The 14,583-nt window shown below is 54.0% G+C and overlaps 1 protein-coding gene across 1 annotated transcript in view; it reads left to right on the plus strand.

Moving 5' to 3' along the window:
• LOC146009790 (pancreatic triacylglycerol lipase-like) overlaps positions 1–14,583 on the plus strand; it is a 138,206-nt gene that overhangs the window by 81,409 nt on the left and 42,214 nt on the right. The window contains exon 5 of the mRNA XM_083150250.1: positions 11,524–11,649. Within this exon, the coding sequence (XP_083006376.1) occupies positions 11,524–11,649 (126 nt within the window). The remainder of the gene's footprint in view (positions 1–11,523; positions 11,650–14,583) is intronic.

Raw genomic sequence — 14,583 nt, forward strand, 5'->3', positions numbered from 1 at the left:
AGAGTGGGCGCCTCATATCCCTCACAGTGAGCACAGAGCGGGCACCTCACATCCCTCACAGTGAGCACAGAGCGGGCACCTCATATCCCTCAGTGAGCACAGAGTGGGCACCTCATATCCCTCACAGTGAGTACAGAGCGGGCGCCTCATATCCCTCAGTGAGCACAGAGTTGGCACCTCATATCCCTCACAGTGAGCACAGAGCGGGCACTTCATATCCCTCACAGTGAGCACAGAGCGGGCACCTCATATCCCTCACAGTGAGCACAGAGCGGGCACCTCATATCCCTCACAGTGAGCACAGAGCGGGCACTTCATATCCCTCACAGTGAGCACAGAGCGGGCGCCTCACATCCCTCACAGTGAGCACAGAGTGGGCACCTCATATCCCTCACAGTGAGCACAGAGTGGGCACCTCATATACCTCACAGTGAGCACAGGGTGGGCGCCTCATATCCCTCACAGTGAGCACAGAGCGGGCACCTCATATCCCTCACAGTGAGCACAGAGTGGGCACCTCATATCCCTCACAGTGAGCACAGAGCGGGCGTCTTATATCCCTCACAGTGAGCACAGAGTGGGCGCCTCATATCCCTCACAGTGAGCACAGAGTGGGCGCCTCATATCCCTCACAGTGAGCACAGAGCGGGCGCCTCATATCCCTCACAGTGAGTACAGAGCGGGCACCTCATATCCCTCAGTGAGCACAGAGTGGGCACCTCATATCCCTCACAGTGAGTACAGAGCGGGCGCCTCATATCCCTCAGTGAGCACAGAGTGGGCACCTCATATCCCTCACAGTGAGCACAGAGCGGGCGCCTCATATCCCTCACAGTGAGCACAGAGCGGGCACCTCATATACCTCACAGTGAGCACAGAGTGGGCGCCTCATATCCCTCACAGTGAGCACAGAGTGGGCGCCTCATATCCCTCACAGTGAGCACAGAGTGGGCGCTTCATATCCCTCACAGTGAGCACAGAGTGGGCGCCTCATATACCTCACAGTGAGCACAGAGCGGGAACCTCATATCCCTCACAGTGAGCACAGAGCGGGCACCTCATATCCCTCACAGTGAGCACAGAGTGGGCGCCTCATATCCCTCACAGTGAGCACAGAGCGGGCGCCTCACATCCCTCACAGTGAGCACAGAGCGGGCGCCTCATATACCTCACAGTGAGCACAGAGCGGGCGCCTCATATCCCTCACAGTGAGCACAGAGCGGGCACCTCATATCCCTCACAGTGAGCACAGAGTGGGCACCTCATATCCCTCACAGTGAGCACAGAGTGGGCCCCTCACATCCCTCACAGTGAGCACAGAGTGGGCACCTCATATCCCTCACAGTGAGCACAGAGTGGGCGCCTCATATCCCTCACAGTGAGCACAGAGTGGGCACCTCATATCCCTCACAGTGAGCACAGAGCGGGCGCCTCATATACCTCACAGTGAGCACAGAGTGGGCACCTCATATACCTCACAGTGAGCACAGAGCGGGCACCTCATATACCTCACAGTGAGCACAGGGCGGGCCCCTCATATACCTCACAGTGAGCACAGAGCGGGCACCTCATATACCTCACAGTGAGCACAGGGCGGGCCCCTCATATACCTCACAGTGAGCACAGGGCGGGCCCCTCATATACCTCACAGTGAGCACAGAGTGGGCACCTCATATACCTCACAGTGAGCACAGGGCGGGCACCTCATATACCTCACAGTGAGCACAGAGTGGGCCCCTCATATACCTCACAGTGAGCACAGAGTGGGCACCTCATATACCTCACAGTGAGCACAGAGTGGGCACCTCATATACCTCACAGTGAGCACAGGGTGGGCGCCTCATATCCCTCACAGTGAGCACAGAGTGGGCACCTCATATACCTCACAGTGAGCACAGAGCGGGCACCTCATATCCCTCACAGTGAGCACAGAGTGGGCACCTCATATCCCTCACAGTGAGCACAGAGCGGGCACCTCATATCCCTCACAGTGAGCACAGAGCGGGCACCTCATATACCTCACAGTGAGCACAGAGTGGGCGCCTCATATACCTCACAGTGAGCACAGAGTGGGCGCCTCATATACCTCACAGTGAGCACAGAGCGGGCACCTCATATCCCTCACAGTGAGCACAGAGCGGGCACCTCATATACCTCACAGTGAGCACAGAGCGGGCACCTCATATCCCTCACAGTGAGCACAGAGTGGGCGCCTCATATCCCTCACAGTGAGCACAGAGCGGGCGCCTCACATCCCTCACAGTGAGCACAGAGTGGGCACCTCATATACCTCACAGTGAGCACAGAGTGGGCACCTCATATACCTCACAGTGAGCACAGGGTGGGCGCCTCATATCCCTCACAGTGAGCACAGAGTGGGCGCCTCATATACCTCACAGTGAGCACAGAGCGGGCACCTCACATCCCTCACAGTGAGCACAGAGCGGGCGCCTCATATACCTCACAGTGAGCACAGAGCTGGCACCTCATATCCCTCACAGTGAGCACAGAGCGGGCGCCTCATATCCCTCACAGTGAGCACAGAGTGGGCACCTCATATCCCTCACAGTGAGCACAGAGCGGGCGCCTCATATCCCTCACAGTGAGCACAGAGTGGGCGCCTCATATCCCTCACAGTGAGCACAGAGCGGGCGTCTTATATCCCTCACAGTGAGCACAGAGTGGGCGCCTCATATCCCTCACAGTGAGCACAGAGTGGGCACCTCATATCCCTCACAGTGAGCACAGAGTGGGCACCTCATATCCCTCACAGTGAGCACAGAGTGGGCACCTCATATCCCTCACAGTGAGCACAGAGTGGGCGCCTCATATCCCTCACAGTGAGCACAGAGTGGGCACCTCACATCCCTCATAGTGAGCACAGAGCGGGCACCTCATATCCCTCACAGTGAGCACAGAGCGGGCGCCTCATATCCCTCACAGTGAGCACAGAGTGGGCACCTCACATCCCTCATAGTGAGCACAGAGCGGGCACCTCATATCCCTCACAGTGAGCACAGAGCGGGCACCTCATATACCTCACAGTGAGCACAGAGTGGGCGCCTCATATACCTCACAGTGAGCACAGAGCTGGCACCTCATATCCCTCACAGTGAGCACATAGCGGGCACCTCATATCCCTCACAGTGAGCACAGAGCGGGCGCCTCACGTCCCTCACAGTGAGCCCAGAGCGGGCACCTCATATCCCTCACAGTGAGCACAGAGCGGGCACCTCATATACCTCACAGTGAGCACAGAGTGGGCGCCTCATATACCTCACAGTGAGCACAGAGTGGGCGCCTCATATCCCTCACAGTGAGCACAGGGTGGGCACCTCATATCCCTCACAGTGAGCACAGAGTGGGCACCTCACATCCCTCACAGTGAGCACAGAGCGGGCGCCTCACGTCCCTCACAGTGAGCCCAGAGTGGGCGCCTCATATCCCTCACAGTGAGCACAGAGCGGGCGCCTCACGTCCCTCACAGTGAGCCCAGAGTGGGCACCTCATATCCCTCACAGTGAGCACAGAGTGGGCGCCTCACATCCCTCACACTGAGCACAGAGCGGGCACCTCACATCCCTCACAGTGAGCATAGAGTGGGCGCCTCACATCCCTCACAGTGAGCACAGAGCGGGCGCCTCACATCCCTCACAGTGAGCACAGAGTGGGCACCTCATATACCTCACAGTGAGCACAGAGCGGGCACCTCATATACCTCACAGTGAGCACAGAGCGGGCACCTCATATACCTCACAGTGAGCACAGGGCGGGCCCCTCATATACCTCACAGTGAGCACAGAGCGGGCACCTCATATACCTCACAGTGAGCACAGGGCGGGCCCCTCATATACCTCACAGTGAGCACAGAGTGGGCACCTCACATCCCTCACAGTGAGCACAGAGCGGGCGCCTCACGTCCCTCACAGTGAGCCCAGAGTGGGCGCCTCATATCCCTCACAGTGAGCACAGAGCGGGCGCCTCACGTCCCTCACAGTGAGCCCAGAGTGGGCACCTCATATCCCTCACAGTGAGCACAGAGTGGGCGCCTCACATCCCTCACACTGAGCACAGAGCGGGCACCTCACATCCCTCACAGTGAGCATAGAGTGGGCGCCTCACATCCCTCACAGTGAGCACAGAGCGGGCGCCTCACATCCCTCACAGTGAGCACAGAGTGGGCACCTCATATCCCTCACAGTGAGCACAGAGTGGGCGCCTCATATCCCTCACAGTGAGCACAGAGCGGGCGCCTCATATCCCTCACAGTGAGCACAGAGTGGGCACCTCACATCCCTCACAGTGAGCACAGAGTGGGCACCTCATATCCCTCACAGTGAGCACAGAGTGGGCACCTCATATCCCTCACAGTGAGCACAGAGTGGGCACCTCATACCCCTCCATCATGGCCCTGCACCTTGCACACACACAGTCCCACATCTTTTTCGGGGGCAGGGTGAGGCAAGTGCCGCATCCACTAATTCAAATGTTGGGAGGTGCAAACACGGACGCTACAAAGAACGAACTTAGCAGAGCATATTGCGCCAAACATGACATTACTCTCTACCCAGAGAGTAACAAACAATGGGACCGATTCTGGTTGCTTTGGTAAGATGCGAGTCCAAGAGTCCCCGCCCCATTGAAAAAAAAATGCCCCCCCCCCGTGTGCCCTCGCAACCATGTCTATGTGCCCATTTATTTTATGCCCAAATCAGCATTGGGCCAGGCCAAATACACTTGGGTCATCTGTAGGCGACACCCCTCTGTTGATTTCTGGTGTACATTTTGTGGCCCACGACTTGTTAACCCTTGTAAAACTGCAGCTACTTATTCAAAATCATTAAATATGGTGCACGTGCCCACTTTGCCAGCATATTTCATGCCCAAATTAATGTTGGCCAGGCAAAATACACTCAGGTCACATGTAAGAGGCCCCCCTCTGTTGATTTCAGGTGTCAAATTTGTGGCCCAATATTCATTATCCCTTGTTAAAGTGATTGTCCTGAATAAGAAGCTGGAACTTGAATAATGAGCTAACTTCAGCCTCGTACCAAATTCTACATGACAGGGTATTGTCTAATCGCTGTGCCCAACTATCCCCCCACAAATGACATAACTCTCTTGTTGGATAAAATTGGCCACAGCAGCCATCTTTATTGAACAATACAATTTTAAACAATAATCCAAAAACATTCCCACGGAAGGTGGTCCCCGAGGCCCTCAATAATTATATATCCACACCTCTAAGCACTTCCAGGAGCTCTTACCCCCAGCCGATAGCGATTGGCTCGAGGGCACCAATTGTACACACCCAGTGCTCATTAATTAACCTCACCCAGGGGAGTCCAGCCCCCTCATGGGGCCCTCCCCGCCGCATAATTAAGCCTCAATGCCACCAACCTCGAGGACCCCCCTCCGCACAGGCCACTGTGACAAAAAGACATCCTAGCAAATATTCTACCTAAACTATAAAAAATAGGGAAGGGTGGGTGGGAGCTGTTGAGAAAATCTCCCAGTGACCCCTATTTCCTGTCTGAACCCTGCTTATAAACCCCTCCAACACCCCGTTAAGCCCCTCCCCCTATGACCCTCTCCTTAAGCACTCCTCCTATGACTAACTGCTAGTCAGCTCCCTACAAACCCTGTCAGGGGAGCCTACCCCCAGGCTTTGCCTCCAGTCCGGCTCCTACATGACAGGGTATTGTCTAATCGCTGTGCCCAACTATCCCCCCACAAATGACATAACTCTCTTGTTGGATAAAATTGGCCACAGCAGCCATCTTTATTGAACAATACAATTTTAAACAATAATCCAAAAACATTCCCACGGAAGGTGGTCCCCGAGGCCCTCAATAAATATATATCCACACCTCTAAGCACTTCCAGGAGCTCTTACCCCCAGCCGATAGCGATTGGCTCGAGGGCACCAATTGTACACACCCAGTGCTCATTAATTAACCTCACCCAGGGGAGTCCAGCCCCCTCATGGGGCCCTCCCCGCCGCATAATTAAGCCTCAATGCCACCAACCTCGAGGACCCCCCTCCGCCACAAAGCACGAGGTTAAACCCTTAACCCTGTGCGCCCCCCCCACATCCGGAACGCTGTTTCTATTCCCTCTTGTAGTCCCAAAGACCAAACATCTATCCCCACAGCATTCAGGTGCACACCGTCACCTCTCCAAAATGCCCCGGCACCAGACTCAAGTTCCCTGTGCCTCACCACAACAGCCCCGTTCCTGGCCATAAAACGCCCAATCGCCCTGTTAACTTTAATCCGTGCCTTATTGAGCTTGTCAGCCGACCTCGCATCCCGCCAATAACGGCGTGGCACGATGTCTGACCAAACCGTGATTAATTCCGGAAACATTGCCCATAACCGTAGGAGATCAAACTTGATATCCCGTATCAACTCCCTAAATGGTCTGCCCCCAAGGTCATTCCCGCCCACATGCAGAACTAATATGTCGGGAACCCTATCGAGCCGAACAAAACGGTGAAATTCCTGCAGCACTCCACTCCATACCATACCGCGTTTCCCCAGCCAGCGAACCACTGCCTCCTCTCTATCCAAACCCAGCTGGCGGCCGTTCGGTCTGACATCCGCCCGTAAAGCTCCCCAAAAGACATAGGAATGTCCTAAAATCCAAATCAGGCACGGAGGCTGCCCTAAAACAGAAAAAACACGGTCAACCTCAACAATCCCCTAAACGAACATAAGACCGAAAGCGAGACGATTCCCACCGCCCAATACGCTTAATCAACTCATCCCCAAATCCCATTCTAGTAGCCTCAGTTGCGGCCCCAATGCGGAAAGAGTGACCCGCGTATTCCTCCCCCTTGAGGCCCAACGTCCGCAGGACTGCTCTAAACACACTTGTGAACTGAAACCGTGATAAAAAGGATCCATTCGCATGCATCAGCAAAGGATCCCTTTCCCTGCCCACTCTGACCTCCTTAAATATCCTCAGCCGTGCCACCGGGCACATATCCGACCCTGGTACAGAGAAGAGAACTACCTTCTTCCCCCTCCCTAACTGATCCGTCTTAGACCTCCTCACCACTAACTCCACCCTATCCGAGTATAAATCCACATCCTCTCCTAACAAACCTCCCGGCCTGGACACGCTTGGACTCACGAGCTCCCCAATCCGCAGTGCCCCGAAGAAGGCAAGCGAAAAAGCTACCCCAAACAACCTTTCCTCGAAATTGGAACTACAGACCTCCCCTAACTTCATGCCCATATTCTGTAACAACTGGAAAGACACCGGCCTTCTCTGATCCTGTACGACATGGCCTCTCCTCCAACCTTTCAAAGCCTGCGCAATCAGGAAATTCTTAGTGACGTCAGGCCTGCCGCCTGCACGAAACCCAAAAGCCAATCCCGCCATGCAGCGCGTGATTTTTGCCACTGACCAACCAATCTCCTTACAATGGCCTATATATAGCAAGACAGCCAACTCGTCATCATCCTCCTTCAGACCTACTACCTCACGCCATTCTAACCAGATCCGCCATTCCTGGTTGTATGCCGACCATGTATTCGGGGCCAAGGATTCCCTGATGAGCTGGTCGACTACCCGTCCAGCAGAGCCCAGAGCCGACTCGGGAACCCGGTCCCCTCCCTGTCCGCCTCTGGTGCCAACTCCCGAAAACGCTCCCACTGTGAACGAGATAAAGCATCCGCAATGCCGTTAGAGACACCAGGAACGTGCCTAGCCACAACCCACAAATTCAAAGCCAGACATTCCAACACTAACTGCTGCAAAATGGTGACCACTGGCGGTGAAGATGCCGACAACTGGTTAATAGCCATGACAACCCCCAAATTGTCGCAGTGAAAACAAAACTTCCTATTCCGGAATAGCTCCCCCCAAACAACTACCGCAACCAAGATAGGAAACAACTCCAACAATGCCAAGTTTTTTACCATGCCTCTCTGCACCCAAGACTCCGGCCACCGGCCCACACACCAATGTCCCTGGCAATATGCCCCGAACCCAACACTCCCGGCCGCGTCTGTGAAAAGGTCTAGCTCAGTAGCGACGCACGTGTCTGACATCCACAAGGCTCTGCCGTTAAAAGCTTCCAAGAAAGTTGCCCACACCCGCAAGTCCCCTTTCAATTCCCTACCTAATCTGACGAAATGATGAGGAAGAACCACCCCTGCCGTCGCTGCTGCCAGCCTCCTGCTGAAAATGCGGCCCATAGGCATAATGCGACACGCAAAATTCAATTTGCCCAGCAAGGATTGCAATTCCCTCAATCTAATCTTCTTCAACAGCAATGCCCTCCCTACCTCGGCCTTAAAACCCAGCAATTTCTCCTCGGGCAAGCGGCCCTCCATATTCTCGGTATCAATGACAATACCCAAAAAACTGATCACCGTCGCAGGGCCCTCCGTCTTACCTGGAGCAAGCGGGACCCCTAAGTCTGCCGACACCCTTTCAACAGTCCTCAACAATAAGTCACATACTACTGTCCCCCCAGGACCAATACATAAGAAGTCATCTAGGTAATGAATAACTGAACTACACCCAGAGACATCCTTAACCACCCACTCCAAAAAAGAACTAAAGGCCTCAAAATAAGCACATGACAAAGAACAGCCCATCGGTAAACAACGATCAACAAAAAACTTCCCGTCCCAACAACATCCCAACAAACGCAAACTGGTTGGGTGAACCGGCAGCAAACGGAATGCCGATTCAATATCAGTCTTTGCCAACCTGGCCCCTTTCCCAAACCGCTTCACCCACTGAACAGCCGCGTCAAATGATGTATAAACCACCGAGCAGATGTCGGGATCAATGCCATCATTGACCGACGCCCCTTTTGGAAAAGATAAATGGTGGATAAGGCGAAATTTGTTTGCCTCCTTTTTAGGTACCACCCCCAATGGAGAGACTATCAAATCTGGCCATGGTGCTGACCCAAAAGGTCCGGCCATACGACCCAGCTGCACCTCCTTAAGCAGTTTTTCCTGCACCACCTCTGGATGCTCCCTTGCAGACTTCAAATTCCTCCTAAAGCTCCCTGAAAACTGCACGTCAGAGGGTATCCTAAAACCTTCCCTAAACCCCTCCTCCAACAACACGGCTGTCTGCTGGTCAGGATACCTATGCAGATAGCCCAGCATCTTTTCCAGTCGAACTGGTGTCTCCCCCTTTAGAATTACCGTCCCGTGACTTCCCTCTGAAGCATTTATTTGCACCATGGGTCCCTCCACACGAGGAACATTCATGTTTAAATTTGCATTTTGCCCCAAACCGACATGACCCGTCATTAAAGGCAAAGCAGAGTCCCTTCTGCATGGCCGACCCATTTGTGGCCTCCCTCGGCCCCCCCCCATTCCCACGAAAGGGCTGCCCACTTTTTGTGGGAGCCGTCACCTTTAACCATAAAGCAATATCCTTATGGTCCCAACGTATGTTAGGGCGAACCGCCTTCCTCTGCCTAAACTGCTCATCGTACCTGAGCCAAGCCAAGCCCCCATACACCCGGTATGCCTCTCCTATCGCATCCATGTAACAAAACAAGCCTGAACAATTGTCAGGTGCCTTTTCCCCAATCACACTAGCCAAAATAGCAAATGCTTGCAACCAGTTCGTGAATGACAGCGGTATCAGCCTCCTCCTTCTTCTCCTCCTTACGGGGCCTATCCAGATTAAAACGCTCTAAAGGGAGAAATGAAAATATATCGACGTACTCCCCTTTCCAAATCTTCTCCCTCACCTCCTGCTTCAGGTGGGCCCCCAAAGGACCCTCAAAGCATACATACACCTCCCCTTTCGCAGTGTCACTGAGCCTCCCACTCTCCTCCTGCGTCCCAACACTGCCCCCTTCTGCCCCTGCACTACTGCTACCTTGCTCGCCGCCGGATACCGGCACCCCGCTGCTCACCGGCACCCCACTGCTAACCGGCACCCCACTGCTAACCGACACACTATTACTGACTGGCACACTAATGCTAGCTGGTGTGCCTGCATTCTGCGGCACCCATGCTGCCGCCGGGGACGGCCCCGCCCCCTGCCGCAAACCCACCAACCAATCTGCAAACCCACTCAATAATTCAGTAAAACCTCTACTCATTTCCCCTTGGAGGGCTAACCCTCCCCCCCCCTGACTCTGCGCTAAAGCATTAACAGACATAGAGACAGACTCACCAGGCTGCCTGGGGGCTGTGAACCCAGCAGCCGCAGGTCCAGTGTCCTGACGAACTCCAGCCAATGGGGAAGGACCAGGTATTTCTCCATCATCTGCTGACGCTGCCATCTCTCTTCTCCTGTCATCCCGACCCTCAGGTACAGCACCAGCCGGCGTGACCTCGTTGGAGGCGGGGCCAGCTGTGCGCCTCTCGCTCCGTGTACCAGGCCTGCGGTCCTTAGCCTGTACTTCTGCCTCCCTGGCACGACTCACCCCGCGCTGGGCAGCAGCATGCCCCGCATGCCCCACCGCACCAGGTCCAGTACCACGCGACGCCGGATCTTCTTGCACGTGGGGGGGATCCCCCCCGCGCGGAGGGTTCCGCCTGCTGGTTGGATTCCTCCCAGACCTGGTCCTGCGGGCGGAAGGTGCCCGGCCCGCAGCCTGGCCTGGAGGGTCCCTAACGGGGCTCCGTGAACGGCGCTGAACCCTGGGGGACACAGATGGGCTAAAGCGCTCCGGAGGCCTGGACCTCCGAGGCCGTGCACCCGCTGGAGCAGCCTCTTGCGTTGCTGCTCCCAGTCCCCCCAGCAAACCTGACATCTGCTGCTGCAGCCACTCAGTCCCTCTGGTGCCAGCTGCCTCCCTGAGGGCAGCAAGCGCAGCGGATACCTCTGCATCAGCGTTGCCTGGGGAAGCCATGGGAGATGTCACGCTGCTTAGCTGTTGAGAAAATCTCCCAGTGACCCCTATTTCCTGTCTGAACCCTGCTTATAAACCCCTCCAACACCCTGTTAAGCCCCTCCCCCTATGACCCTCTCCTTAAGCACTCCTCCTATGACTAACTGCTAGTCAGCTCCCTACAAACCCTGTCAGGGGAGCCTACCCCCAGGCTTTGCCTCCAGTCCGGCTCCTACATTCCGCTGTATCCAGTCCGCTGTTAGGAACTAATCGATTGGACACACGACTCACCGCATCCAGCGCTGGGATCAGACAGTTGGTTGTAGCTGTGTCTCGCTGTGGACACAGCTCCCTCTCCACCTGCTCCTCCTCCACTGTCCCAGCACCGGTCCGGCACATCGCCACACATATAACAACATAGCTCCTGACTGCGCCAACACCAAAGGCATCCTGGTGCCAATCACCCCGCGACCAGAGCCCCAACAGCTTGGCGGAACAGGGGCCACTTGTGGCCTAAGTGGGATAGCATCCGGGCCTGAATCAGTCCCTGTGTCAGGAGACGCCGGAGAATGTAATGACAGTAGGAATAGCCTCCTGACCTTGTGCTCTCATTTCCATGACCCCCACTCATTGCTAAGAGGCTTTGCCTAACATCTGAGGTCATATACTGACCCTGGGGAACTGCTCTGTCTCCGCAGGTTGTTACTGCCCACAACGTCTCCACATTGCAACAGTCAAATTTTGACTGCACCAGAAAGACGGTGTATGTTGTGCATGGATACACGGAAAAAGGCAATGATCCCTGGCTGATTGAGATGTGTCAGGTAAGTGGCTACAGACCAACGTAGCCGGCTGGTTGTTTGTGTGACTAGTGGCATGAGTGCACCTCTGCAGATGGAGCTGTACTTGTTGTATTCAGCTCCGCACTTATAGGAGATATTGCATCAAACCGTATGTTCCTCATTGGCTCAACACTCAGGGGTAAATGTACTAAGCTCTCATGTTTCAGCGGGTTGGTTACGAGCGGACACGGATCTAGAAATAACAAATCTGGTCATATACTAAACTCCCGTGTTCTCAGGATTCCTGATTTGTGATAGTGAAGTCATTTGTGCCGGTAGCCAAACACGGCGGCACATGAAGTACACCCGGATCAGACGGATCTGTGCAATGCTTCTGCGTGTAATGGTGTGTACACCTGGATCAGACGGATCTGTGCGATGCTTCTGCGTGTAATGGTGTGTACACCCGGATCAGACGGATCTGTGCGATGCTTCTGCGTGTAATGGTGTGTACACCTGGATCAGATGGAAATGTGCGGTGCTTCTGCGTGTAATGGTGTGTACACCTGGATCAGACGGATCTGTGCGATGCTTCTGCGTGTAATGGTGTGTACACCCGGATCAGACGGATCTGTGCGATGCTTCTGCGTGTAATGGTGTGTACACCTGGATCAGATGGAAATGTGCGGTGCTTCTGCGTGTAATGGTGTGTACACCTGGATCAGACGGATCTGTGCGATGCTTCTGCGTGTAATGGTGTGTACACACTACACCCGGATCAGACGGATCTGTGCGATGCTTCTGTGTGTAATGGTGTGTACACCTGGATCAGATGGAAATGTGCGGTGCGTCTGCGTGTAATGGTGTGTACACCTGGATCAGATGGAAATGTGCGGTGCTTCTGCGTGTAATGGTGTGTACACCCGGATCAGATGAATCTGTGCGATGCTTCTGTGTGTAATGGTGTGTACACCCGGATCAGATGAATCTCTGCGATGCTTCTGCGTGTAATGGTGTGCACACACGGATCAGATGGATCTGTTTAATGCTTCTGTGTGTAATGGTGTGTACATACGGTTCAGATGGATCTGTGCGATGCTTCTGCGTGTAATGGGGTATACAGACGGATCAGATGAATCTGTGCGGTGCTTCTGCGTGTAATGGTGTGTACACCCGGATCAGATGAATCTGTGCGATGCTTCTGTGTGTAATGGTGTGTACACCCGGATCAGATGAATCTGTGCGATGCTTCTGCGTGTAATGGGGTATACAGACGGATCAGATGAATCTGTGCGGTGCTTCTGCGTGTAATGGGGTGTGCACACGGATCAGATGGATCTGTGCGATGCTTCTGTGTGTAATGGTGTGTACACCCGGATCAGATGAATCTCTGCGATGCTTCTGCGTGTAATGGTGTGTACACACAGATCAGATGGATCTGTTTAATGCTTCTGTGTGTAATGGTGTGTACACCTGGATCAGATGGAAATGTGCGGTGCTTCTGCGTGTAATGGTGTGTACACCCGGATCAGATGAATCTGTGCGATGCTTCTGTGTGTAATGGTGTGTACACCCGGATCAGATGAATCTCTGCGATGCTTCTGCGTGTAATGGTGTGTACACACGGATCAGATGGATCTGTTTAATGCTTCTGTGTGTAATGGTGTGTACACACGGATCAGATGGATCTGTGCGATGCTTCTGCGTGTAATGGGGTATACAGACGGATCAGATGAATCTGTGCGGTGCTTCTGCGTGTAATGGTGTGTACACCCGGATCAGATGAATCTGTGCGATGCTTCTGTGTGTAATGGTGTGTACACCCGGATCAGATGAATCTGTGCGATGCTTCTGCGTGTAATGGGGTATACAGACGGATCAGATGAATCTGTGCGGTGCTTCTGCGTGTAATGGGGTGTGCACACGGATCAGATGGATCTGTGCGATGCTTCTGTGTGTAATGGGGTGTACACCCAGATCAGATGGATCTGTGCGATGCTTCTGCGTGTAATGGGGTGTACACACGGATCACATGGATCTGTGCGATGCTTCTGCGTGTAATGGGGTGTACACACGGATCGCATGGATCTGTGCGATGCTTCTTTGTGTAATGGGGTGTAGACACGGATCGGATGAATCTCTGCGATGCTTCTGCGTGTAATGGTGTGTACACCCGGATCAGATGGATCTGTGCGGTGCTTCTGCGTGTAATGGTGTGTACACATGGATCAGATGGATCTGTGCGGGGCTTTTGTGTGTAATAGGGTGTACACACGGATCGGATGAATCTCTGCGATGCTTCTGCGTGTAATGGTGTGTACACCCGGATCAGATGGATCTGTGCGGTGCTTCTGCGTGTAATGGGGTGTACACACGGATCAGATGGTTCTGTGCGGTGCTTCTGCGTGTAATGGTGTGTACACACGGATCAGATGGATCTGTGTGGTGCTTCTGTGTGTAATGGTGTGTACACACGGATCAGATTAATCTGTGCGATGATTCTGTGTGTAATGGTGTGTACACACGGATCAGATGGATCTGTTTAATGCTTCTGTGTGTAATGGTGTGTACACACGGATCAGATGGATGTGTGCGATGCTTCTGCGTGTAATGGGGTATACAGACGGATCACATGAATCTGTGCGGTGCTTCTGCGTGTAATGGTGTGTACACCCAGATCAGATGAATCTGTGCGATGCTTCTGTGTGTAATGGTGTGTACACCCGGATCAGATGAATCTGTGCGATGCTTCTGCGTGTAATGGGGTATACAGACGGATCAGATGAATCTGTGCGGTGCTTCTGCGTGTAATGGGGTGTGCACACGGATCAGATGGATCTGTGCGATGCTTCTGTGTGTAATGGGGTGTACACACGGATCACATGGATCTGTGCGATGCTTCTGCGTGTAATGGGGTGTACACACGGATCGCATGGATCTGTGCGATGCTTCTGTGTGTAATGGGGTGTACACACG

This window comes from Crinia signifera, chromosome 6 (genome assembly GCF_055691185.1).
Source record: "Crinia signifera chromosome 6, ASM5569118v1, whole genome shotgun sequence".
Taxonomy (NCBI): domain Eukaryota; kingdom Metazoa; phylum Chordata; class Amphibia; order Anura; family Myobatrachidae; genus Crinia; species Crinia signifera.